The sequence below is a fragment of the Mus musculus genome, chromosome 5, assembly GCF_000001635.26.
Source record: "Mus musculus strain C57BL/6J chromosome 5, GRCm38.p6 C57BL/6J".
Classification (NCBI taxonomy): Eukaryota; Metazoa; Chordata; class Mammalia; order Rodentia; family Muridae; genus Mus; species Mus musculus.
The window spans coordinates 30003939-30030987 of record NC_000071.6 but is presented as its reverse complement, the minus strand read 5'-3'; the positions used below and the strand labels follow the sequence as shown (position 1 = coordinate 30030987).

The window sequence follows — 27049 nt, the reverse complement described above, 5'->3', positions numbered from 1 at the left end:
TACGTGGAGTTCTTTGATCCACTTAGACTCGAGCTTTGGTAGAGGGATTCTTTACAGAAGTAACTGATGCTTGTGAATAGCATCCCTTTTCCACCCTCACATCCCTTTGGCCAAAAATATTTTGGACTTGGAATTACCACTGTCTTCCTTTGTCCTAATTTTCCCACTACTCATTCGAAAGAAAATGAAAAGAAAACTCTCTTTGTTTTTAGAGCAACACTTTTGGAACCGGATTTACCAGAATCCCATGGTATGTCTTCTTCCATCTCTGACACTATGGCTCATGAGAGTGTCCCACATTGCCATTACTGTAAAAATAGGAAACGTTCTACTGACTACAGCATATCCTCTGAATCCTCCAACAACAGCTGGATCCTGTCTTATCTTCCAATCTTTCCTGAAAGAACAACTTGGCAAATCCAGGGCAATATTGTCCCCGATTCCCCGGAAAAGGAATTGCCCGAGTCCAGGAACTGAAGCACACCACTGCCTACCTTTCAGCTGACCCACACTGAGAAGTCAGATCTTTTCCAGAATTTTGCTGTCCTTCCTCCCTTACAAGCTCATGGCTCTTTTATTAGCTCTAATTTACAATCCCTAGATCTGTTAGTCAGGAGAGAGCAGCACGGACATATGTCTCAGAAGGTTTCTACTCTGCAGAAACAAGTGGTACCTCTGCCTGTGAAGAAGTCATGGAAAACACTCAATCATCTGATGGATGTACAAGGAGTTCCTGAACAAGAGATCCCCCACACTCAGTTACCTACACCCATCCCTCAGAGCACCAAGCCAAGTACCAACAGATCTTCAGGTGTTCCATCGATTCATCTACATGTGAACATCGGAGTCAATTCTGAAGTAAATAGGACAGAAGCCAGAATGTCATGGCCACTTACCTCCAACAAGCAGTTAGAATCTGAGAATGACCACCAAATCATTAGATACTATCCTTTGGTTATATCAATGGACAGGCCATCTTCCAGACATGTAGAAGTTAATGCAATTCAGGAAGAAACCACTTTACAGAAAAAGGATCCAAAGCAAGTGTTAGAGCTGAATATAGAACAGAGGGTCATAGGTCTTCCAGAAGAAAGGATGAAGTCACATAAGGCACAAGGAACTCATGCAAAGCTGACACCCAAGCCACCATGTTCAGCCACAGACAGAATAAAGGTCACTCCGATGGCATTGCTTCAGGTTATGGATTCAATGGGAATAATCCCAGATTCACATTCAGAGGTAACCGACCCTGTGAGGAAAGCAAAAGATAAGACTGACTTATCACAGCCATCAAATGAAGCTCAAAAAGTGAGTGTACCTCCCAAGTCATCAAATCCAGTAATTGAATCCATAAATATAGTAAATCCTGAGCATCAAACAAGGGAACCAAAGATTACTAACCAATCAGAAATGAATCTGCATGAATACACAGCAAACACCGAATTGACATTGCCTGAAGTTGAAGTCTATGCAAATAGATACAGGACTAGAGTCACAAGGTAAGTTATCTGTGGATTTAGTACAACAGTCTTCTCTAGGAGTGGTAGATCCTGAAAAGGCAAAACCAGAGCCAGAGCTTCAGAGTTTATCACCAAATGAGTTAGTTGAGGGGACACAGATTCCAACTGTGAAATCTGAGGATTTGAATCTGGGCCAAGAGCCGCCAGTTGTCAAATCGCCATTGATTTCAGGGCCACACCTGCAAAGTGTCAGATTTCCAAAGTTATATCAAGGGCAACTTCTTCAAGGGGAAAATCCAGCAAATTCTATCTCAGGCTCCCCACATTATAATTTGAAATCTGATGAAGCAATATTATATTTCCCAGTACAAGAAATCAGGTCTTCTGGTGCTATTCCATGGTCAAAGGTTCTAGAACCACATCTACAACATGTGAAATCTACTGAAGTAAATCTAGGACCATGTTTGCAAGATGTGAGATTTTCTGAGTCTGATTATTGTTGTTCTGATTATTATGTGTCGGAAGGAATTTCTTTTTTGATCCAGTCTATTTGGAGTTCTGTAGGCTTCTTGTATGTTCATGGGCATCTTTTTCTGTAGGTATGGGAAGTTTTCTTCTATACTTTTGTCAAAGATATTTACTGTCCCTTTAAGTTGAAAATGTTTATCTCATCTATGCCTATTCTCCATAGGTTTGGTCTTCTCATTGTGTCCTGGATTTCCTGGATGTTTTGAGTTAGGATCTGTTTGCATTTTGCATTTTCTTTGATTGTTGTGCCCATGTTTTCTATGGAATCTTCTGTACCTGTGTTTCTCTCTTCCATCTCTTGTATTCTGTTGCTGATGCTCACATCTATGGTTCCTGATTTCTTTCCTAGGGTTTCTATCTCCAAAGTTGTCTCACTTTGGGTTTTCTTTATTGTTTCTACTTCCCTTTTTAGGTCTTGGATGGTTTTGTTCAATTCCATCACCTCTTTGGTTGTGTTTTCCTGTAATTCTTTAAGGGATTTTTGTGTTTTCTCTTTAAGGACTTCTACCTGTTTAGCAGTGTTCTCTTGTATTTCTTTAAGTGAGTTATTAATGCCCTTTTTAAGGTCCTCTACTAGCATTATGAGATATGATTTTGAATCCAAATCTTGCTTTTTGGGTGTGTTGGGGTATCCAGGACTGGCTGAGGTGGGAGTGCTGGGTTCTGATAATGATGAGCAGTCTTGATTTCTGTTAGTAAGATTCTTACGTTTGCCTTTCGCCATCTGGTAATCTCTGATGTTAGTTATTATAGTTGTCTCTGCATGGAGCCTGTTCCTCCTGTGATTTTGTTAGCCTCTGTCAGCTATCCTGGGAATCCTACTCTCCTCTGAGTCTCTGTGGTCAGAGTACTCTCTTCAGGCAATCTCTCCTCTTGCAGGGAAGGTGCACAGAGGTCTGGCGTTCAGACCTGCCTCCTTGCTGAAGATGAAGGCCCAAAACAGGGCCTGTCCCAGAAGATGGGTTTCCTCTGCAGTCTGTGTGCTCACCTGCACAGACTGGTCTCTGAGGGACCCAAGACTCAAGATGGCTCCCTCACCTGCTCTGGTGGTCAGAGCCCTCCTGGGCGGCCACCTCTCCTCTGGCGAAGAAGGTGCCCGGGATGTCTGCAGCCCAAAACAGGGCTTGTCCCAGAAGCAGTGTCGCTTCTGCAGTCTGCTCGCTCACCTGCTTGCTCACTCTCCTCCGCAGTCTGCGAGCTGACCTGTGCAGACAGGTCTCAGAAGGACCTGGGAGACCGACACTTTGTTGAGTTACTTTGATTCTCAGTTCTCTTTTTCAGTTGTCCTCTCTGTTATGTAACTTCAATTAATTTAGTGTATCTTGTGTCCTAAAATGGCCATTTTTTGCTTTTTATTTGTGATATCTGCCTTCCAAGATGTCTGCGTTAGTTGATTGTCCATTTTAAAGTATTAACTAAACTCTTGAGTGTATGCACACAGGGCATGTATTTCTTTGAACTTTATAAAGAACTGTTGTGTTGGATCTCCTGGTATGGATATGTTTTAGATATTTGTGGTTTTTAAAATTTCCCTCCCCTCTAGTGGGGAGAAGGACGAGACAAAAATACCCAAACTCTTCCAGTATCCCACGTGGCCTACAGTACTCTGAAATTTGAGTGAGAGATGAAAACAGAGATGTACATTTACCTTCTTAGCATCAATTCAGTTGCTTTTGTTTGGCAACCCCTTTGTTTCTTCCCACTCTGGAGGAGATGGCAAGGGCTGGCAGCAAAAGGTGAATGTGTACATGTTTTCTACTTTGGCAAGTTGGATCTCTCATTGGCCTATAGCTATATGTTACTATTTGTAAAGTACCATTTTTTTTGTTTTTGTTTTTGTTTTTGTTTTTGTTTTTTTCCAAGACAGGGTTTCTCTGTGTAGCCCTGGCTGTCCTAGAACTCACTTTTGTAGACCAGGCTGGCCTCGAACTCAGAAATCCACCTGCCTCTGCCTCCCAAGTGCTGGGATTAAAGGCGTGTGCGACCACGCCCAATATTTGGCAGTACCAAATATTTTGTAAACTGTAAAATCACACTAGAAAGGTAGATGAGGCTCCTAATAAAAACAGGATTAGAAAAACACTATTCAAGCTTGTAATTTTCACTGCTACATCAAAAAATAAATAAAATGAATGTATGAATTTGTAGACAGAGCTCACTGAATAATCCAAGGTGACCTGAAATCTGTAACCAAAACTTGTCTGAAACTTTCAGTCCTCCATTCTCAGCCTCTTGAGTTCTGGAGTTTCACTGTGTGTGCCACATGGCTGAACCTGGCTGAACAAAAATAATTTCAACTAAAAAATACTAGTACTGGGCTGGAGAAATGGCTCAGCAATTAAGAGCACTGACTGCTCTTCCAGAGGTCCTTAGTTCAATTCTCAGCAACCACATGGTGGCTCACCACCATCTGTAATGGGATCCAATGCCCTCTTTTGGTGTGTCTGAAGACAGCTACAGTGTACTCATATACATAAAATAAGTTTTAAAAAATACTAGTACTTACTATCAGTGAACTAATGAAATTTGACATTAAAACTTAATACCATTTATATTATCATCCAGGAAAACAATAAAGCAGGTATAAAACTATCAAAAGCATATGTTAAAATCTATGTAACACAAACCAAAAACCTGAATGAAAGCTATTAAGAAAGAACTAAAGAAATGGAAAGTCATTCCATTTTCATAAATAGAATGACTCCATAATATCAGCTTATCACTTTCATCTATATATTCAATAAAATTCCAATCTAAATTTAAGAAAGTAATTTTATGGATGTTGACAAACTAATTCTAGAGTTTTATTTGAAAAGACAAAAAATATAACCTATAATACTGAAGATGACTAGTCAGAAGCCTGATATCTTAGTGTCTGTGACACTTTTAACCAATGACTTAGTGGTAGCTGTCCCACACTAGGCATTAAGAATTTTTTTTTATTTGCATTCAAGCCAATTCTTTTCTTTCTTTTTATCTTATTATTTATTTATTTACATTCCAACCATTGCCCCCCAGGATCCCCTCCCACAGTTTCTCATCCCATTCTTCCTCCCCTTGCCCTGAAAGGGTGCTCCCCCTTACCAGACCTCCCTCTTCCCTGGGGTCTCAAGTCTCTTGAGGATTAGGTGCACCTTCTCCCACTGAAGCCAGACCAGACAGTCCTCTGCTACATATGTGCCTGTGGCCTCAGACCAGCCCGTGTATGCTGCCTCATTGGTGGCTCAGTCTCTGGGAGCTCCTTGGGGTCCGGGTTAGTTGAGACTTCTGATCTTCCTATAGGGCCGCCCTTCCCTTCAGCTTCTTCAATCCTTCCAAAATTCAACCATAGTGGTCCCCAACTTCAGTCCAATTATTGGGTGTAAGTAAGTATCTGCTTCTGTCTCAGTCAAAACCAAAGACCCAAAAAATAAAGAGAACTTCAGGCCAATTTTACTTATGAGTATTGATGCAAAAATACTCAATAAAATTCTCATAAATTGAATCCAAGAACACATCAAAACCATCATTCACTAAAATCAGAACAATCACTCTCTCCCTATTTATTCAATATAGTACTCAAAGTTCTAGCTAGAGCACTTAGACAACAAAAGGAGATCAAAGGGATACAAATTGGAAAGGAAGAAATCAAACTATCACTATTTGCAGATGATATGATAGCATACTGCAGTGACCCCAAAAACTCCACCGAGAACTCCTAGAGCTTATTAACAACTTCAGCAAGGTGGTCGCATATAAAATTTACTCAAACAAATCAGTAGTCTTCCTATACTCAAAGGGTAAACAGGCTGAAAAAGAAATTAGGAAAACGACACCCTTTACAATAGTCAGAAATAATATAAAATATCTTGGTGTGACTCTAACCAAGCAAGTGACAAATCTGTATGACAAGAACTTCAAGTCTCTGAAGAAAGAAGTTAAGAAGACCTCAGAAGATGGAAAGATCTCCCATGCTCATGGATCAGCAGGATTAACATAGTAAAAATGACCATCTTACCAAAAGCAATCTACAGATTCAATGCAATCCTCATCAAAATTCCAACTCAATTCTTCACAGACATGGAAAGAGCAATTCTCAACTTCATAATTAAAAACAAAAAAAATCCAGGATAGCCAAAACAATTCTCAACAACAAAGAACTTCTGGGGAAAATCACCATCCCTGACCTCAAGCTGTACAGTGATAAAAACTGTTTTGTACAGAGATAGACAATGGAATAGAATCAAAGACCCAGACATAAACCCACACACCTATGTACACTTAATCTTTGACAAAGAAGCCAAAATCATGCAGTGGAAAAAAGAAAACATCTTCAATAAATGGTGCTGGTATAACTATGTATGTATTTATGTATGTATGTATGTATGTATGTATGTATGTATGCAGAACAATGAAAATAGACCCATATTTATCACTTTGCACAAAGTTCAAGTCTAAGTGGATCAAGGACCTCAACATAAAACCAGATACATTGAATCTAATAGAAGAGAAAGTGGGAAGGAGCTTTGAACTCATTGGCACAGGGGAAATTTTCTTGATCGTAAGGAACACCAATGGCTCAGGCTCTAAGATCAACAACTGACAAATAGGACCTCATGAAACCAAAAAGCTTCTGTAAAACAAAAGACACCATCAATAGGATAAATTGGCAACCTACAGATTGGGGGAAAAAACTTTACTAACCTTACATCCGAAAGAGTGCTAATATCTAAAATATATAAAGAGCTCAAGAAGTTAACCTCCAAAAAACAAAACAAATAACCCAATTTAAAAATGGGATACAACTGCCTGGTCTGGCTTCAGTGGGAGAACAGGTACCCAACCTTAGAGACTTGAGGCCTCTGGGAGTGGGGAGGCCTAGCAGGGGTTCTAGAGAACATCCCCTTGAAGACAGGGGGGAAGAGGAATGGGATGAAGAACTGTGGGAGAGCAGACTGGAAAGGGGGCAGTGACTGGACTGTAAAAAATATATAATAAGCAGTGCGTGGTGGCACACGCCTTTAATCCCAGCACTTGGGAGGCAGAGGCAGGCAGATTTGAGGCCAGCCTGGTCTACAAAGTGAGTTCCAGGACAGCCAGGGCTATACAGAGAAACCCTGTCTCAAATATATATATATATAATAAAAAATTCTTTAAAACATGGGGTACAGAGTTAAACAGAGAATTCATAACAGAAGGATATCAGAAGCCAAGAAGCACTTAAAGAAATGTTCAACATCCTTATTCATCAGGGAAATGCAAATCAAAACTACCCTGAGATTTCACCTTTCATCAATCAGAATGGCTAAGATAAAAAACTCAGGAGACAGCAGATGCTGGTGAAGATGTGGAGAAAGAGGAACACTCCTCCATTGCTGGTGGGATTGCAAACTGGTACAACCACTCTGGAAATCAATCTGGAGGTTCCTCAGAGAACTGGACATAGTACTACTAGGAGACCCAGCTATACCACTCTTGGGCATATACCCAAAAGATGCCCCACCATATCACAAGGACACGTACTCCACTATTCTCATAGCAGCCTTATTTGTAATAGCCAGAAACAAATCTGGAAACAACTCAGATGTCTCTTGCCACACCCACTCCAGTGAAGTCTGCGTGGCAAGCCCAAAAGCTTGGACACAGTCCTGAGGCAAAAAGTTTCACAGAAACTTGTCTCCTGGAGAGTCTCTGGTGCCCCATAACCAGATTTTTTTTTTTTATTTTTATTTTTTTTTTTTTAAATCTTTTTTTTTTTTTTTTTTTTAAAGATTTATTTATTTATTATATGTAAGTACACTGTAGCTGTCTTCAGACGCACCAGAAGAGGGCATCAGATCTCATTACGGGTGGTTGTGAGCCACCATGTGGTTGCTGGGATTTGAACTTCGGACCTTCGGAAGAGCAGTCGGGTGCTCTTACCCACTGAGCCATCTCACCAGCCCCCCCCATAACCAGATTTGTCCCTGAGTTAGTGTGGAGGGTTTTGCATGCTTTCTTGCAGTATTTTACTGGATAAGAGCTAAAAATCTCAGGGCAAGTTCTACAAAGTAAGCTTAGAATTACAGCCGGTCACTCTCATATGCAGGAATTTACAATGGCCTAGGAAGAAGGAGGGATGTGGTTTAAGGTGGAACTACAGTATTGCATTATTCATAAGCAAGAGCTGAACCCCCTTGGTACAAGCTTTCACAAGGCTCAGTGGAATAGCATAAATTGTAACTAGGGTGTGAAATCCTCACCTGGCTTCCTAATGGCTGACTTTAGAAAGGGCTGCCTTTTATCTCAGTTGCAACCACTGCCTGGTTCCTGTCAGTCTTTATGAATTTTTCTGTTTTGTGTCAGATAACTTCAATGTACCTTGGCTTATGTGTCACATAACTTATTTGTTTTCTTCTGTAATATAAGTCTGATGCTCGCTTTGAGAAATTATATTCAGATACAGCACTCTCTGTGTGTCAGTGTCTGTCATTTTTTTGCCATCTCCTTGCCCACATGAGTACTGAAACTCTGGTTTCTTGTGGGTTGAGGGACCGACTAAGTCCAGTCCACGGCAGTCCCTCAACCAAAGAATAGTTACAGAAAATGTGGTTCATTTACACAATGGAATATTATTAAGCTATTAAAAATGAGGATATCACAAATTTTACAGGCAAATGGATGGAAGTAGAAAATATCATCCTAAGTGAGGTAACCCAGACCCAAAAGGACATGCATGGTATATACTCACTGATAAATAGATATTAGCCAAGAAGTACAGAATATGTAGGATACAACCCACAGACCATAAGAAGTGTAACAAGCAGAAAGACCCAAGTGGGGATGCTTTAATCCCACTTAGATATGGAATAAAATAATCATGAGAGGCAGAGGGAAGAAGGGACCTGGGTGAGAGAGGGGAGTGAAAGGGGAAAGGGAACAAGATTAGATTGGGGTTGGACAGGAGAGAAGACCAAAGGGCCAGGAGAATGAATGGAAATATGCAGCCTTGGATGGTGAGGGGTAGGGGAACCCTCTAGAAAGTACCAGAGACCCAGGAGGTGAGAGACTCTCAGGACTCAATGGGGGGGGGGTGACCTTAGCCAATATGCTCAACAATGGGGAGAGGGAACTCAGAGAGTCCACCTCCAGTAGATAGACAGGACCACAAGTAGAGGGACTGGATTAGTAACCCATAGTCAAAATTTCTGACCCAAAATTGTTCCTGTCTAAAAGAACTGCAGGGACAAAAATGGAGAAGAAACTGAAGGAAAGTTGGTCCAATGACTAGCCCATATTGGGATCCATCTCATGACAGGGGGCTGGAGGGTGTTCAAGGCCTGACACTATTACTGATGCTATGATGTGCTTACAGACAAGAGTGTAAAATGGCTGTCCTCAGACCCAATCCGAAGCTGACTGAGACATAAATAGACACTTAAACCCAATCATTGGACTGAAGTTGGAAACCCCTATGGTTGAATTATGGGAAGGATTGAAGAAGCTGAAGGGAAGGGCTACCCCATAGGAAGATCAGAAGTCTCAACTAACCTGGACCCCAGGGAACTCCCAGAGACTGAGCCACCAATGAGGCAGCATACACGGGCTGGTCTGAGGGCCACAGGCACATATGTAGCAGAGGACTGTCTGGTCTGGCTTCAGTGGGAGAAGGTGCACCTAATCCTCAAGAGACTTGAGACCCCAGGGAAGAGGGAGGTCTGGTAGGGGGGAGCACCCTCTCGGAGGCAAGGGGAAAGAGGAATGGGATGAGGAACTGTGGGAGGGGATCCTGGGGGCAATGGCTGGAATGTACATAAAATAATAATAAAAAGAAGAAGAAGAAGAAGAAGAAGAAGAAGAAGAAGAAGAAGAAGAAGAAGAAGAAGAAGAAGAAGAAGAAGAAGAAGAAGAAGAAGAAGAAGAAGAAGAAAAAGAGAGAGAGAGAGAGAGAGAGAGAGAGAGAGAGAGAGAGAGAGAGAGAGAGAGAGAGAGAGAGAGAATTGGCACCAAATTCTCAGTTTTGTACAGAAATAGGAAGAACCACATTAAGTTATAGACATCATCTCTTCATCATCATCATAATCACCATACACACACACATACACACCCATGTGTGCATGTGCACATACATGCACATATATGGACATACATATATGAAATTGGGATAAAGTTGAGACAGGCTTTCCCCCTACAGTATAGTCTGGGCTAAAACCCAAAATACTCTTGTATCTGCCCCTTATTTAGAAATCCTTAAAATGTTTCATTTCCATTCTTTTCTACTTTTTTTAAAAGACAATAACACATCACTGTAATGTCACCCAAATGCTCTGTATTTACCAAGAACTGACTTTTGTTATACTGTGATTAACTATTCTCTTTTCATTCAGCAAATACTTATAGGGGTCTCCTTTGTTCAGGCTCCTTACCTATATATAGCACGAAAAGGTTAAAACACTAGAGTCTGCTTTCTTGAGGGACCCATATGCTAGTTGGATAGAAAGCTCCTTCAGTTTTAAGGTATGATATATAATGGCAGACACTAATAGGAGGTATGCAGTGCATGGAGACTCCAGACGAGGGAGGCAGAACTTCTGGATATTATTTTGGCGCTTTTATCTTTTGGAGCTATATCTTATCTAAGTAGTCCCATGGTCTCAGAATCTGTGACATCAACTCTAAGTGTATAATTCATATTAAAATGTTTTGAGATTTTTCTATATCTGTCTTCAAATTACAACTAAAAGTTAAAAATGGACCTAGAGGGAGGTAGACTTGAATTCAAATCAGAGATTATGTTTTATGTTTCCAAAAGGTGGCTTAGTTAGATCCCTTACTCTCTCATGTCCAGAAAAGAATGTACAAGACCTGAAATTAACTAATGTGGTATATGCAATGCTTTCTCATGGCATCTCTCACTCACCATCTGCAGCTTTCACTTCTTATTTAACTTTACATGTCATAAAAAGTGCTTAATTATTGATTTGGGGGAGGATGTTTGGATGTAACTTAGGACCTTGCTCATGTTGGGTAAGAACTTTACCAGCTGAGATGCGTCTTTCAGTCACTGGTTTTTAAATATAATATAATTTATTTGTTTGAAGACAGTCTAAACATTATAAAAATACATCACAAAGATTTCTTTAAAAACATATTTAAATTAGCAATTCATTGAGGTAAACTTATACATTCCAAGAAACCATCTGGCTAGGTAACAGAATATTTATATCAAATAGATTTTTAGGTTATCATTTCAAAACTATAACATATAACATTTCAAGTGACACTTCATAAAAATAATAAATATCAATCATAAATTAACTTAAAGTTTACTTATTTAAATTATCAATAAATTAAAAATAATTAAAATAGTGTCCCAACATTCATATTGTCAGTTCTTCGTAGAGAACAACATAAGTCAGATACCTGACAACAGGATATATTTTCTGACCACAGTGAGGAATGTCCACAAACTGATATGCTTAGGCATAACGCACTAGGTTTGCCGAGTAGATCTCAAAGTGACTTTTAGAAATTCTTCAAGTGATTTCAAGATGAATTGGATGGTCTTGGTCCTTAGCCACTCCTTCTGTGACTCCAGCTTATCTGTTAGGAGAGCATTGGAAATTGGGGTAGGAAGGACTATTTTATGTAAATCTTTTACCTAAAGGAGGAAAAAACAAAGACTGGTTAAATATTGCACATTTTTTTTTTCTTGTGGCGTGTTCTGGGCTGTGGGAAGAAGTTCTAATTTAGAATGAATGAGACGAGCTAAGTCCATCTGCTTTGACTCACCCAAGCCAGGGGAGATGCTTTTGTTCCAAGCTTACTCGAGAGAGACCCATGCCTAACAACTCCATTCTTTTTCAAGGTGATTATTATTAGTTTTTTAATAGCAACAGAATTCTAACCTTACTGTTCTGTCTGCCACTAGAGAGTAAGCGTCCAGAGGTCAGCACCACCATCTTATTTGTCTGTTATCCAAGCATCCATGCTAACATACTGTATTCTACTGGAAAACAGAAGCTCCCATCAGTAAAGGTGGCACAGAGGAATCTAAAACAAATGTGTTCCTTCGTGGTTTCCATTCAGACTCTGTTGAGAGTCTCTTAGTGTGGTAGCATGAAGAAGTCTGGAAACACCCTTCCATGGGCCCACTGGCATGGGGAAGACTAACTGGAAGGCTTGCCCCACTACTTAGGAGCCTGAATACTATATAGCAGGGTCATAAACAAGCAGCTGTTTACAAAAATGAATCTTAGTTCCCTTCCTAGACCTCCTAAGTAAGACCCTGCTGGAACAAGACCCTAAGTGGTTCCTGTGCACATTAAATTGGGAAACTCTCTGGTTTAAGGCAAGAAACTACAAGTGGCAAAAGCAGCCTTAGCAAGAGGGTTTCATTCCAGGCCCTTCTTATTGCATCTGGCTTTGTTCGCCCACACTCTGAGTCATTAATCCTCCATATCTACCATTCTTCTGGCTAATGGTAGCCAGAAGCCCTTGATCCCTTCCTTCCCTGACATTTTAGCTTTTGGCTACTTCTCTGCATTAGAACTCTGGTTACAAAAATGTCACTTGCCAAGGATTAAATATTAAAGTCACTTTTGTCTCTGTGCTCTCATAATGGGTGACTATGTATGGCTGTCATAGTTTTCATACCTCTTACGCAATTAGTAACATTCTATTAATACAGTTTAAAGCAGGTATTGATGTTCTTTGCAAAAGAGAACCTCAAACAAAACCCCAAAGTAAAACAAAGCAAGGCCTTATAATCAAGAACTGTTGTTCAGACTCTCTCCCTTCTGAGCAGCTGTCTGGAAAAAGTGCCGCTACCCTGAGGTGCCGGGTGTCCTCTTTCCCACACTGCATGAGAGATGGGGAAGCACTCACCTCTTGGTTGAAGATATGAATTAGAGTTTCTGTATCTCTCTGAAGGACTCTGGCTTTGTCTTTCTTGTTATCTTTTAAGTTGTTCTTCATGTACTCCAGGTAGCTATGGTACTCCAGAAGACCAGAGGAAATTTTCAATAGGCAAATTTCCTATAAGTAAAATGGAAAAGGAAGTCAGTTCTTTCTAGGAATAGATTCAATTTGAGAATAAGATTCCTGCTGTTCAAAAAAAAAAAAAAAAAAAAACTAGGATAGCAAAAACTATTCTCAACAATAAAAGAACCTCTGGTGGACTCACCATGCCTGACCTCAAGCTGTACTACAGAGCAATTGTGATAAAAAAAACTGCATGGTATTGATACAGCAACAGACAGGTAGATCAATGGAACACAATTGAAGACACAGAAATGAACCCACACACTTATGGTCACTTGATCTTTGACAAGGGAGCTAAAACCATCCAGTGGGAAAAAGAGAGCATTTTCAACAATTGGTGCGGGCTCAACTGGTGGTTATCATGTAGAAGAGTGTGAATTGATCCATTCTTTTTTTTTTTTTTTAAATAATCTAGTTTTATTTATTTATTACATGTAAGTACACTGTAGCTGTCTTCAGACACACCAGAAAAGGACATCAGATCTTATTATAGATGGTTATGAACCACCATGTGGTTGCTGGGATTTGAACTCAGGACTTCTGAAAGAGCAGTCAGTGCTCTTAACCACTGAGCCATCTCTCCAGCCCGAATTGATCCATTCTTATCTCCTTGTACAAAGCTCAAGTCTAAGTGGATCAAAGAACTCCACATAAAACCAGAGACACTGAAATTTATAGAGGAGAAAGTGGGAAAAAAACCCTCGTAGATATGGGAACAGGGGAAAAATTCCTGAACAGAACAGCAATGGCTTGTACAGTAAAATCGAGAATCGACAAATGGGACCTCATAAAATTGCAAAGCTTCTGTAAGGGAAAAGACACTGTCAATAAGACAAAAAGGCCACCAACAGATTGGGAAAGGATTTTTACCAATCCTAAATCTGATAGGGGACTAATATCCAATATATACAAAGAGCTCAAGAAGCTGAACTCCAGAAATTCAAATAACCCCATTAAAAATGGGGTACAAAGCTAAACAAAGAATTCTCAACTGAGGAATACTGAATGGCTGAGAAGCACTTGAAAAAATGTTCAACATCCTTAATCATCAGGGAAATGCAAATCAAAACAACCCTGAGATTCCACCTCACACCAGTCAGAATGGCTAAGATCAAAAATTCAGGTGACAGCAGATGCTGGTAAGGATGTGGAGAAAGAGGAACACTCCTCCATTGCTGTTGGGATTGCAAGCTTGTATAACCACTCTGGAAATCAGTCTGGCTGTTCCTCAAAAAATTAGACATAGTACTACCGGAAGATCCAGCAATACCTCTTCTGGGCATATACGCAGAAGATGTTCCAACTGGTAATAAGGACATATGCTCCACTATGTTCATAGCAGCCTTATTCATAATAGCCAGAAGCTGGAAAGAACCCAGATGTCCCTCAACAGAGGAATGGATACAGAAAATGTGGTACATTTACAAATGGAGTACTATTCAGCTATTAAAAACAATGGATTTATGAAATTCTTGGTCAAATGGATGTATCTGGAGAGTATGATCCTTAGTGAGGTAACCCAATCACAAAAGAAGTCACTTGATATGCACTCACTGATAAGTGGATATTAGCCCAGAAACTTAGAATACCCAAGGTACAATTTCCAAAACACAAGAAAATCAAGAAGAAGGAAGACCAACATGTGGATACTTCATTCCTCCTTAGAATGGGGAACAAAATACCCATGGAAGGAGTTACAGAGACAAAGTTTGGAGCTAAGACAAAAGGATGGAAGATCCAGAGACTACCCCACCTAGGGATCCATCCCATAATCAGCCACCAAACCCAGACAGTATTGCATATACCAGCAAGATTTTGCTGAAAGGACCCTGATATAGCTGTCTCGTGTGAGGCTAGGCCAATGCCTGGCAAAAAGTGGATGCTCACAGTCTTCTATTGGATGGAACACAGGGCCCCCAATGGAGGAGCTAGAGAAAGTACCCAAGGAGCTGAAGGGGTCTGCAACCCTATAGGTGGAACAACAATATGAACTAACCAGTACCCCCAGAGCTCATATCTCTAGCTGCATATGTAGCAGAAGATGGCCTAGTCAGCCATCATTGGGAATAGAGGCCCCTTGGTCTTGCAAACTTTATATGCCCCAGTACAGGGGAATGCCAGGGCCAAGAAGTGGGAGTTGGTGGGTAAGGGAGCGGGGAGGGGGGGGAGGGTATAGGGGACTGTGGGGATAGCATTTGAAATGTAAATGAAGAAAATATCTAATAAAAAATTGAAAAAAAGATTCCTGCTGTTCAGTATCTTCTACAGAATTAGACAACAGGCAGCATCAGCTGACCTCCTGAATTATCTGGACAAGTAGAGAGAGGCACCACTTAATATCCCCCCACCCCCTACCCCAGAGTGTGGCAGTGGGAATCCACTTCTGACCCTCACTCCTTCCCTTCTATCCTGCAGTGCCCTTCCTGTACTCTTGTTCTTGTCTGACTTGTCCTGAGACCTGATGTAGACTATCTCACCGGCTGGAAGGAGAGGGGTGTGAAGAGTGTTCTCAGTAGGGAGTGTAGGCCTGGATCCTTCCAGGGGCAGCCAGAGAAGAGATGGCTCATGAACTAGCTAAACTTGCTATGACTTCTAACATTTAACAGTGGTGAAGAATCCCAGCATAGTGGGCCTTTACCTGTTTAAATAAACTGCTTTTTAATTAAATCTGTAAGTTACTTTCCTCATGACGTTTACATAACATGTTTTATATCTACTCTTCCACTTTTTTAGACAAAAAAAATGTTTTTTTTTTAATCATCTAACACCTCAAAGCCAAGATGAGAATAGAGACTTTAAACATTTAGCTCCTGATGGACATAGATTGAGTGAACATTTATAGCACTGGTTGGTAAACTTTCCCTCACCCTAGCAGCTGCTGAGGTACCTCTCAATCTCCTTTTGTATTCAAGCTACTGCAGGCCAGTTACATCCAAGTGGTATTGGATGTATCCCCCCATCTTTGTTGCCTGACTGGGACTGTACAAATGCAGGTATCACGTGCAAGAGAGAACCTTGAAGAATTGTTGAAAGTAAACGTGACAAGTTTCTACCTGATTATATCCAGTTTGGTAGCATCCATCATTTCTTTGTATCTCTGGAAGTTTCAGATTGTTTTCTGCAAGTGCATCATCGTTGTTCATACAATCAGAATTGCCATTGCACAACTGCAAAAGATTACCAGAGCAATCACTTAAACACCTCTTACAACAAGCACCACTAGAGGGCCAAGTCATGCTCTTTCATAGCCAGGACACAGAAAAGGGAAGCTATACCTTCTTAGAACCCTACTAAGCAGCCCAATAAATAAAAATGCACCCTTAGGCTCAGTCCCTTGGCTTTAAGCTTGTTACTCTCCTAAGTATTTCCTATGTTTCAATAAAGAATTATTGATGTCCCTCTTATACATTTGTCTCAAGGATTCAACGATAAAAACTGCCCAGCATAGAGTAGGAACTTGGTAAAGGACAGAAATTTTGATGATATCTTGGGGCAAATAAATTTAAGTCACAGAATATTCCATCTGGAAGGGTCTGTGCCATTATCTGTAACTCCATAATTATGCAGATAAAGAGTACTAAATAGTTGAGGATTTTCCCAAGATTACAAAGTTGGTTCTACACACCCAGACCTAGGCTATTAATCTTGTTTGTGATTTTTTTTTTCCTTTCTGTCAAGCAGAGTCAAAATACTTTTCATTTAAAGATGGGAGATATTTTAATCTAGGTAGGGTTGGTTGGGTTTTTTTTTTCTTGTTTGTTTGTTTGTTTGTTGTTGTTGTTTTTTTTTTTTTTTTTTTTTTTTTGAGAAAGGATCTCTCAATGTAGTCTTGGATATCCTGGAACTCAATATGTAGACCAAGCTGGCCTCTAACTCACAGAGATCTTCCTGCGTGTGCCTCCCAAGTGCTGGGAGGCATCCACCACCATGCCCAGCCTAATCTAGGTTGTGTGTGTGTGTGTGTGTGTGTGTGTGTGTTAGCACTTTATTGGGCTCTATACAATATGCATCTTATCTGGGCTGACCCTAGAGCATCCTGATTTCACACACACAGAACTTACTACATTCAGCCAAAAAGCACTTTCTGGTCCTTGTAGACTTCAAGGGATAAATGAAGGCAAAGAGATAAGGAAAAAGGAATAATGAGGGAAAAGGAATCCCCACCTAAGAAGCAATAGCTAAATTGGAACAGAGAATGGCCCACTGTGAATTTTCTAGAAATGCAGTCACATTCTGTATCTTCCAGACAGGAAAGGAACCCCTTCCCAACCTCCACTCAAAACCAGCAAAGAGGTGAGAAAGAGAGAACACAGTCTAGTCTGACCTTTAGCTTCAAATCCTAAGGGCCCTAGATCCCAGCAGAGAATTTCTAATTCAAGAGCAAAGAGAATGAATGGACGCCCACACTGGGTCTTCATCAGTTTCACAGCCTACCCACCTCTTTTCTCATTTCCACGATTTCCCAGAGAACATGTGTAATTAAGCCTCCGACTTGTGAAGTGGTATAGACAGGTCTGTTGGGAGTGGTATCCTCTGTGAAGTCTCCTCTCCGGACTTGTGAAGTAGGGAAGGCCGTGGTTGTCACCAGCATCAGTCCCAAGAAGGCAACTGGATGGAAGTCTCCTGCGTGGAGAAAAGGGAAAACCGGCAAGTGAGCAGATAGCACAGTTGGGCGCCTGCTGCTAGCTGATGGCTGCTGGCCAACCCACAATGCTGGCTCTCTGCCTCACACTCCTCTCTCACAGTCTCAATAGCTCCGCCAGAGGGCAAGGAACTGCCTTCACTTACTTGCAGAGAGGAACTTCATAGCGGTTTCTGGAATTGACTATCGTTCTTGGTGGGCTCCAGAGCAGAATGAGCTACAGACATCCCCAGTCTCATATTTATTAGGAGTCAACTCTCTAATTTTGAGACTCATGGGAAAATCCCACATTTGATAAAAATCTTTGTTGGAGGGTGGGGGTGGGGCCAGAGTGGGTGGGGCTGATTGGAAACCTTATTAAGATTGCACAATGTGACGTCGTTTAGCATCGAAAGAATCACAACTAGGAAGGGGAAAGTGTGCTTAAGTCATCCTTGAGGCTAGCCCTAAGAAGCATGAGCACTCTTCTTTTTTTTCTTTAAAAGTGACTCAGCACTTGAGCATGTCTTGATGGGAAAGAAAACTGAAATTCACAATGTTTTATAAGGAGAAAGAGAAGCTAAAGCTGATGTTATTTAAACGCAGGCACGCGCGCATGACAGACGACACACACATACACACACACACACACACACACACACACACACACACACACACACACATGAATAAGAGGCTAGGATTCTTTTGTATGTCTGTAAGGATCTACAGATGTTCTGACCTGAGTTTTTTCAGATCATACAAAGACACACACTCCCTCTCCCACCCCCAGCACCCAACCTGGACAACAGACAGTAATGTTGCATATTGCTTGTTTTTCCTGTGTCTTGTCAGGACCAGTTGTTTCTAATGGTTTGTTCACCTCCAAATTTTGTGCAGTTGTTTCCAGGAGTTGCCAGGTGGGTAAAGTGGGTGAAGTACAGAAATATCTTCTGTCTGTTGTCAAGCAATCTTGGCTTCCAAGTCCAAGCCTATTCTCTGCATTCTCCCCAGTGGTCTCTTGGCTATCTTCTTAGTTAAGACCTTTAGTCTCTGTGAGAGTTGCCCTTATCTGTTAGTGCTGATCCCACTGCTGCCAGGACACCCCAAAACATTTCCAGGTCATGCAAGGAGGCTTGAAGGTCTGTTGCAGTCCTCATGTTGTTGAAGTTTCTTTGATTCATGGTATATGGAAGATAAAGATATCGAAGAAGGACCTCATTGTATCTTAGCTAGCTTGTGTTTGAAGCTCCCTTCTACTGGATGACAGGATTTGAATCTGAAGGTGGTACGTCTCACTCTGAATAACCCCTCCAATGCTCAAGTCTTCTAGGCTGGGTCAAACTTAAACAGACTTCTTCCCTTTGGTTAGTTTCTTTTTCAGACTAGTTCCTGGTTTTCTGTCCACCTGTCTCCAGATATCTAGCTAGCATTCAGAATGATTCCAGGCTGAAAGTAGGCTCTGTACATAAAATCCAAAACCATTTACAAAACACACTCTCAGGATCACAATCAGCTTCTTCACTCTGCAGATTGCCTTAAGATTCTTGTTTTCTTATGCTCCCATGTTTAATAGTTCAAGAATTATATATCACTAGCATAGTTTCTCCTAGAATTCAATGTGAAGAAAAAAATTACACTAAAATAAAGAGAACAGCTTTATATCTAGCAGATTAATTTATATTGAGAATGCAAAAGGAGAATATAAGTACACTCTAAAGAATGTAACCCAGTGTAAACACACAGGCGATTAGAGTAGATTAAAATGAAAAGCCGGTTGATTCTTGTGAAGAAATCAGAAGGGGAATAAACTAGGAAGAAAGTTAAAACATGGGTGGACTTAGTGTACATACTAGGTCAGCCTATTGAAAGAAGTGAGTCCACCATTCTTTCACCGTGTGAAGCCCTGGTCTTCACAAAGGGACTAGGGGATTTTAGGTGAAAATGAAAATGGGGAGAGGAAGCAGGATGGTTTTACTTTTAGTGCCCTTGAGCCTTAAAAAGGCAGCTGAAACAGCCTGGAGCTCAGTCTGTGTCCAGCAATGAAGGAAGCCATTTCCCCTATTCCCTGCCGTGTGCTTTCTCAGGCCTCTGTTAGTACAGAGTTTCTTTTCTCCGCTTAACAATTTTTTTAAATTACTGAATAAACTTAAGATTGTTACACTTACTACAACATTCAGATTTCTGTTTTTAGTTTTTTAAAAAAGGTGCTTTTTAAGTCGGGAGCATACATCCATGATAAAAATGTTTAAACAAGACATCAGAAGAATGGTCCCACAGGAGATGCCTAAACCCCGGTAGTTTTAGTGGAACTCTTGTCAGCCTCATCTGGAAGAGGCTTTCTCAGCTCATATATTTATACATATACATTTCATACATAAATGTGTGTAAAAATACATATTTATACATAGAGGTACACACTGTATGTTAATGGTCTGGATGCTGTCTATCTAGCTTTCCAAGGGTACACGTGGAGACCATAGCCTTTGAGTAACAATTTGAATTAGAAGCCCAACTCCATTGCTAGCTGTTTGACAATGGCTAAGTTAGCTCAAGATCTGTGTTCTTGTTTATTTACTCTTTAACATGAGAATAATAATAGATCATCATACGGAGCTGCCATGAAGATGACTAAGAAAGTATAAGCTCCAACTCTATAACTTCCGATTGCATTTACTGCTCTTTGAAGAGGTTGTGGGTTCAGTTTCTACATGGTGGTTTTAAACCTTCTGTGACTCTTGTTCCTGGGGTTCTGATGCCCTCTTATAGCCTCAGTTGGCACTGAATATACAGAATGACACTGCACCTTCACACGTGCAGAAAAAAAACCATGCTCAAACTACGTCCCTTACTTAGTAATTACCCAGCTGTGCTTTACTCCTAGACTCTCCCCGAAGCCTTCTGTTAAGTGTTTTTATGTGAGAAGTTACAGCCTACAACATAACGCTATCCTTCAAGTTTCTGAGTATGATTCTCAGGCATAAATGGCCTTGACAACCCCAGAGCTTGAGCTTCTACTAGTCAGATATTCAAGGGTTGGAAGGTAGGGTGATTCTGTGTTGTCCCTTTGTATGCCACCAGCATAGATCTTTGTTAGTACCACTGCCTTTGATTGGCATTTGATTATGGGAGAAAAAGACTCTTCCTAAACCAAAATATTAGCACAGTAACTCTAAACTCTGTTTCTACCATCACAGATTCTTTTCTCTGTATCTTGATGGGTTTCCCATTTGAAAAACTCCTCGTGTGTGTGTGTGTGTGTGTGTGTGTGTGTGTGTGTACGTACACTTTTTTCTGCAGTTTTAAGATCACAGCAAAACTTGAGGCACACATTTCCTTAGCTGCACTTACTTAACCCCAAATCTCATTCATATTTTAGTATGTTTTAATAAACAAGAAAGGCTAGTATACATTGTCATTACTAACTAAAAATTTGAGGACTTCAGCATTGCAAGAAGTTGCATTCACAACTTCTCGACCCAGCCTAGATTTTCCAACCTGAAACAGGGCTACACCTAGATCTCCTGATGCTAAGCTAGATGCAAATCAAGAGATCAGGGATAGAATGTGTGTATCACAGTTCTCTTCTTTTGTATGGGGCTGATTGTATCCCTCTGAATTACTACTCACATGCACTTTTCTATGTGCTGATGGATTCCAGAGTTTATTAGTACATTTCAGGTAAGTGGAAGAAGGACATTTACCTCTCTAGAAGAGAAATGCTTTCCACACTCTCAGGCTTGGGTGATGTGCTCTTTGGCTGGGGTTGGAGATGACTAGGTCTGCAATTTAACTAAAAAGCGTATCTCAAAGAGAAAAGAGAAGTTACTGGTACTAGAGAACTTGCAGTTGATTTTAGAACGTAGTTTCATTTGTCACCAAGGCAGAAGATGTTTGCAAAGTGAAACAATGGTTAATTTAACAGCTTCTTCTGGGAGAGAGGCTCTAGAAAATGTCTTGTAGTGAGAAAACGTATTGTTGTTATTTGGAGAGCGACTGTTAGGGAGAAGGGTGCTGTGTTTATTTGGAAGGCACTGGCTAATTTTAAAGGAGAGCCAGGCTAATTGCCCTAACCTCTTGATAGCTGCCAGACAGTTCAGTTTCAGTTCTGGCCTTACAGCCTCAGTGTTGCTCAGTGTAGTACCTAACAACTTCTTGACCCAGTTTTAGATTTTTCCAACCTGCAACAGGGCTAAACCTAGATCTTCTATGCTAAGTTTAATTCAAATCTGCCCTATGATTTCATCTCTTCTTTGCTCTTGTTATTTTGCTATGCATGGAGATATCTTATCCCTAGAAAACTAGAAACTCCCAGGCATTTTAGGAGTGGCTCTATGGATAGCAAGGAACAGTCTCCCTGCCTAAGGACCTGCTACACATTTCTGTCTTATCTTAATGAGAGTGCTCTGATCCCTAAGTGTCGATAAGATGGCCTCTCCGAGCTGGTTGGTGATAAGACATCGAGTTGATATCCTGAACTCTCCCCGGTCCGGGAAGATCCCTTGGGCTGACTTTCTGTGCTTGCCTCTCTCTGTGGGGTTGATTTTCAGTGGCTGCTACTTGTGCTTCACCATTAGGAAACCTCAGCTAAGAGAAACCAGCTCATTTATTCTGGTAAGTCACTTAAACCACTTTGGCTTCTCCAAAGATCTCAGTTCTCTCGGTTCAGAGCCATGAGCAGAAACTAAGCATGCAAAGTATCAATTTTCCCTTAAAATTAAGGTAGTAGGAACTAGTTGAAAGCATCACATGTTGTGTCAAAACCAGGGGATTCTTTTGGCCTGACTGTGATGTATTTTACCTCCCTTCCTTTTTATCAGTTATTTGCTAATGTCTTAGTTCCTCTGAATAAAGTCTCTGCTGTAGTCTTGCAAGCTGGATTCATGAAGGTAGGAAAGGCCTAATCTTCATATTGAACCATTTCCACAAAAAACTTTGGATGTGTGAAACACTCTCCACATCTGAGACACTAGGTCTAGTTGCTTCATCGCAGATCTACCTGGATTGATTTAAAGTGTTACAGAAGAATTCAGATCCTGGTAAGCAAGTTAAGGCCAAAAAAAAAATTTACAGGTGATACATTGAAATTGCTGAATATTCTCTCTCTCTCTCTCTCTCCTCTCTCTCTCTCTCTCTCTCTCTCTCTCTCTCTCTCTCTCTCTCTCTCTCTCTCTCTTTCTCTCCCATCCCTCCCGTGTATGTGTGTGTGTGTGTGACTTGCTCTGTGTATATGTGATATGTGGTGGGGTAGGGTGGTACAGCAGGGGAGAGAGAGATTCCTTGACCCACAGACCTACTATTGTCACATCTCTACAATGCTGTCCCTTCTGTGCTGGATAACCTTGAAGTATTCAAAGAGCCAGGGCTATCTGTCTGCTGTCACTATTCTGACAGGGCCTGTGACTCCTCCATATTGGTGAAGGTCTGGGCTCTTGTGGGATGACTTATTGAGATTCCGTATCCAGGAAACCAGATTTCTTCCATGTAGGTAAAATTCAGGAACTCAAGGTAGTGAGTGACCAGAGAGCAGGCCTGACTTTCCCACTAGTCAGCTTTACAAGGGATCACAGTGCCTGGAAATGGCAAAAGATCTGTTTGGAGGTTTGGTGCCTAAGCAACAGCTGCTGGCTGCATCAGATTCTCTCATGGCTCTGTAAATACAGGATAAATATTCCTCTATGACTAGTTTATTCATTGCAGCTCTAGGGAAGCTACTCTGGGACCCAGGTATGTAGTCTTGGGCAAGTTGTATTTAGAAGGAGACTCAGGCCCAGGTATTATGTAGCTGTTCTTTTGTCTAGATTTGTGAAGATCTGAATAGCCTTACTGAATGGAATGCAGATTTCAGACAGAATGAGGTTGCAAATCTTTTGGCTGAATGGAGAGTTTCCCTAAATTGTCCTTGTTTGTTCGCTTTTCTTTCTACATTACTAAATCCGTGGGTTGTATTTTAGTAGTACAACTGTTTTCAGATTCAAACATTGAGATGATGACTAACAGGAGGGTGTCAGAGCACAGTGTTTTCCTACCTAAGCCCTCCACATATTACACTTTCCAATTTCTTTCCCTGCTCCAACAGTCTGTCCACACTGTGTGATTCTACAGCTCTCCACTCAACACCCCAAAATCTACTCATCATGGGCTGTTGCCTGATATGTCCTCAGAATTGAGAAATAACTCTTGAATGTTATCTTGAAAGTCTGATGCCATCATCTTGCTCATACCCAAAGAAAATTCAGTAAACTAATTTCAGCTGTTTAGGATGCTTTCCATTTTTACATGTCCAGGATCTTGGTGGCCTCAGGCAAAATAAACAAATTCAAGAAGTTAGAGTCTGTGTGAAAACATGCCAGTGCAATAAAATAGCACATTTCTTAGTAATTATTGTTGGTGGTTCTTGTTCTTTCAGATTGTTAGTAGTGATTCTCAGCTTTCTGAAAAGTTAGAATTACAAATTCATGCCACCAGACCTGGCTTGGCTTTTCTTTCTTTCTTGTATTTCTCTGCATATACAACACAGAGTAACTCTCTGAATATAAACTAGTTGGAGTTCAGAAGGGAAGCATCAAGTGAAGTATATAGATGCTCACTGTTCACAAAGCACAGGGAATGTATTCATAGCTTAGTATTGATAATACACATTGAAAATAATCACTGATTTCCCAAAGGTTAACTTATTGTTTGTTCATGCAGTAATGGCATCTCTAAATTATTAAGTTATGCTGGTTGTTTGACACCATGCACATTTTGCAGCTTGACTTGATATTTGCTTTTCAGCTGGTCTGGAACACAGACTAGTCCTGATTGGACTCGCAGTGGGCATTAGTAGCTAATTGGTATTCAGGGATGGCAAGATGTATAGATCATTTTCATGGACAAAGGCTGACCTTATCACTCTTCTTTTCATATGTCACATTACTTCATCTTGAAATTCATTACTGGGGCCTGTTTCACAAGGTGACAAATGGATTATTGATAAAAGGATATTACCATTGAAGTGTTTCTCTCTTTTTACTTAAGATCTGGTTGTATCTTCCCAGGGGACTAAGTTACCTAGTATGATAGTCTTGCTTGTGCAAGAGAAACTGCGTATCTTGATAGTAAGAACTATCACAAGCAGGCAGCAAGGAGCTGACCGTGGGGGAGGCGGGGCTGATGTGGATAAGGAGAGAATCCACAACTTCTCGGAACTCAGATGAGATGCTGAAATAGTAAACACTAAGTATTTCAGCAAATACTAAGATTTAAAATCCTTTAAAAGATACAGTTATATGTACCAGTTGTGATAGTTTGATATGCTTTCTGAAGTCACGAGAAGACCTATCTTTTGACTCTATTGTGTTCTTTCTTTTTTTTAAATGAATTTTTTAATTAGGTATTTTTCTTCATTTACATTTCCAATGCTATCCCAAAAGTCCCCCCATATCCTGCCCCCCAAGCCCCTCCCCCCTCCCACTTCTTGGCCCTGGCGTTCCCCTGTACTGAGGCATATAAAGTTTGCAAGACCGATGGGCCTTTCTTTCCAATGATGGCCGACTAGACCATCTTCTGATACATATGCAGCTAGAGACACGAGCTGGGAGTGGGGTGGTGGGGTGGTGGTGGTGGTAACTGGTTAGTTCATATTGTTGTTCCACCTATAGAGTTGCAGACCCCTTTAGCTCCTTGGGTACTTTCTCTAGCTCCTCCATTGGGGGCCCTGTGATCCATCCAATAGTTGACTGTGAGCTTCCACTTCTGTGTTTGCTAGGCCACGGCATAGCCTCTCACAAAAGACAGCTATACCTGGGTCCTTTCATCAAAATCTTGCTAGTGTATGCAATGGTGTCACCTTTTGGAAGCTGATTATGGGATGGATCCCCAGGTATGGCAGTCTCTAGATGGTCCATCCTTTCGTCTCAGCTCCAAACTTTGTCTCTGTAACTCCTTCCATGGGTGTTTTGTTCCCAATTCTAAGAAGAGGCAAAGTGTCCACATTTTGGTCTTCGTTCTTCTTGAGTTTCATGTGTTTTGCAGATTGTATCTTGTATCTTGGGTATTCTAAGTTTCTGGGCTAATATCCACTTATCAGTGAGTACATATCATGTGAGTTCTTTTGTGATTGGGTTACCTCACTCTTTCTAAACTTCTTTGAGTAAATAAAGATTGCCAGATAAGTCAAACAAATATTTATTGAATGCCAATTACTAGGAATGCCCTTTTTCTTGTCTAAGTTATTTAAGAATTTTATAAACAATATTAAACCTCAAATGAAAAACGAAGCTACCATGACCACAGAAACCCAAATGGGGGATTTGTTAAACTTATAGCAGATTGTTTCTTCTTACAAGAGTAAACCTTGCTAAATGGTGGCAACACAATTTTATTAATGGAGACCAGTTTGGAAAATTATTTATCAATGTTGTAGGAACACTCAGTTCCAGAAAGATAATATTATTATGTTCCATGACAGACTGAAGGTAGTAGTATAGCAGCAGGAGCTGAGCACAAGTGGGTTCTCCTGGAGAGAACAGAACCAAAAGGGGCTAAAAGAAGGAAACAACAACCCATTTTTGTCTGGAATTCATCAGGCATTAACTCAAGATTAGTAGAAGATCTAATTCCATTCCTACATATAAAAATTCCTTTACTCAAGGAGCTAGACCTTGCATCTCTTCCCATCTTTCATGGTTGATAGTAAATGTAAATGCTTATTGAAAACTACTATCATGAGTTTCAAATTTTTTATAAACCATGAACTGTGTGATTTTATTTTCTATGAGCTATGAGACTATAATGTGCAATGTAGAAAATAAAATGTCCCTTCTACCTCATAGATGGAAGCCAGAGAGATGACCCAAGCTTCTTTCTCATCTTCAGCACCGCATCTATCACCACAGCAAGCTGGGCCCTCAAGCATCCACCAGGTAGATGTCTGCCTAAGTGCAATGCTGGTCTCATATAACAGACAGGTGCAAGCCAAACTAAGTTAGAAGGGTAAGGATGTGCTCAAGACAAAAAGCTCATTCTGCAGATTGAAATGCCCTTGGGTTATCTTTAAGAAGAACTGAATCATTTAATGTCACTTCAAAGATGAGGATATAAACTTCTTTTTTTTTTTCATTTTAAAACCGGATTTATTTCTTTCTATTTTTTGTTTTTGTGTAGTGCCTGCACATATGTATTTGTGCCATATGCATGACTGGTGCCCAAGGAAGTCAGAAAAGGGGCTGGATCCTCCAGAACTGAAGTTATGGGTATTGTAAAGCACTACGTATGTGCTGCAAACAGAAAGAGCAAGTGTTCAATCTCCAGCCCCTACTTTTTTTTTAATATTTTTATTAGGTATTTTTCTCATTTACATTTCCAATGCTACCCCAAAAGTCCCCCATACCCTCCCCCCTACTCCCCTACCCACCCACTCCCACTTTTTGGCCCTGGCATTCCCCTGTACTGGGGCATA

At 40.7% G+C, this 27049-nt stretch overlaps 1 protein-coding gene and 1 long non-coding RNA gene across 3 annotated transcripts; one reads left to right on the top strand and one right to left on the bottom strand.

The window, feature by feature from the left end:
• A230098N10Rik lies at positions 1-26553 on the top strand. Its single transcript, XR_001784834.1, has 2 exons — positions 1-1499; positions 26424-26553. It is a non-coding gene; the product is annotated as an RIKEN cDNA A230098N10 gene (long non-coding RNA).
• On the bottom strand, positions 11013-17874 carry Il6 (interleukin 6). Of its 2 annotated transcripts, none has more exons than NM_031168.2 (5): positions 17778-17874; positions 17428-17612; positions 16043-16156; positions 12834-12983; positions 11013-11607 (listed from the first exon to the last, which is right to left on the bottom strand). In NM_031168.2, the coding sequence occupies exons 1-5, from the start codon at positions 17794-17796 to the stop codon at positions 11440-11442; spliced, it is 636 nt and encodes a 211-aa protein (NP_112445.1). In that variant the 5' UTR covers positions 17797-17874; the 3' UTR covers positions 11013-11439. The 2 variants fall into 2 exon arrangements, with proteins under 2 accessions (NP_112445.1, NP_001300983.1); NM_001314054.1 differs by having other exon boundaries at positions 11013-11549.
• Positions 26554-27049: the final 496 nt, after the last annotated feature.

Coding starts and splice junctions, on each gene's coding strand:
- Il6 (NM_031168.2), bottom strand. Junction 16,157..17,427: donor TCGTGGAAATGAGAAAAGAG/GTGGGTAGGCTG, acceptor AATCTTTTGCAG/TTGTGCAATGGCAATTCTGA. Junction 12,984..16,042: donor ACCAAACTGGATATAATCAG/GTAGAAACTTGT, acceptor TTTTACTTATAG/GAAATTTGCCTATTGAAAAT.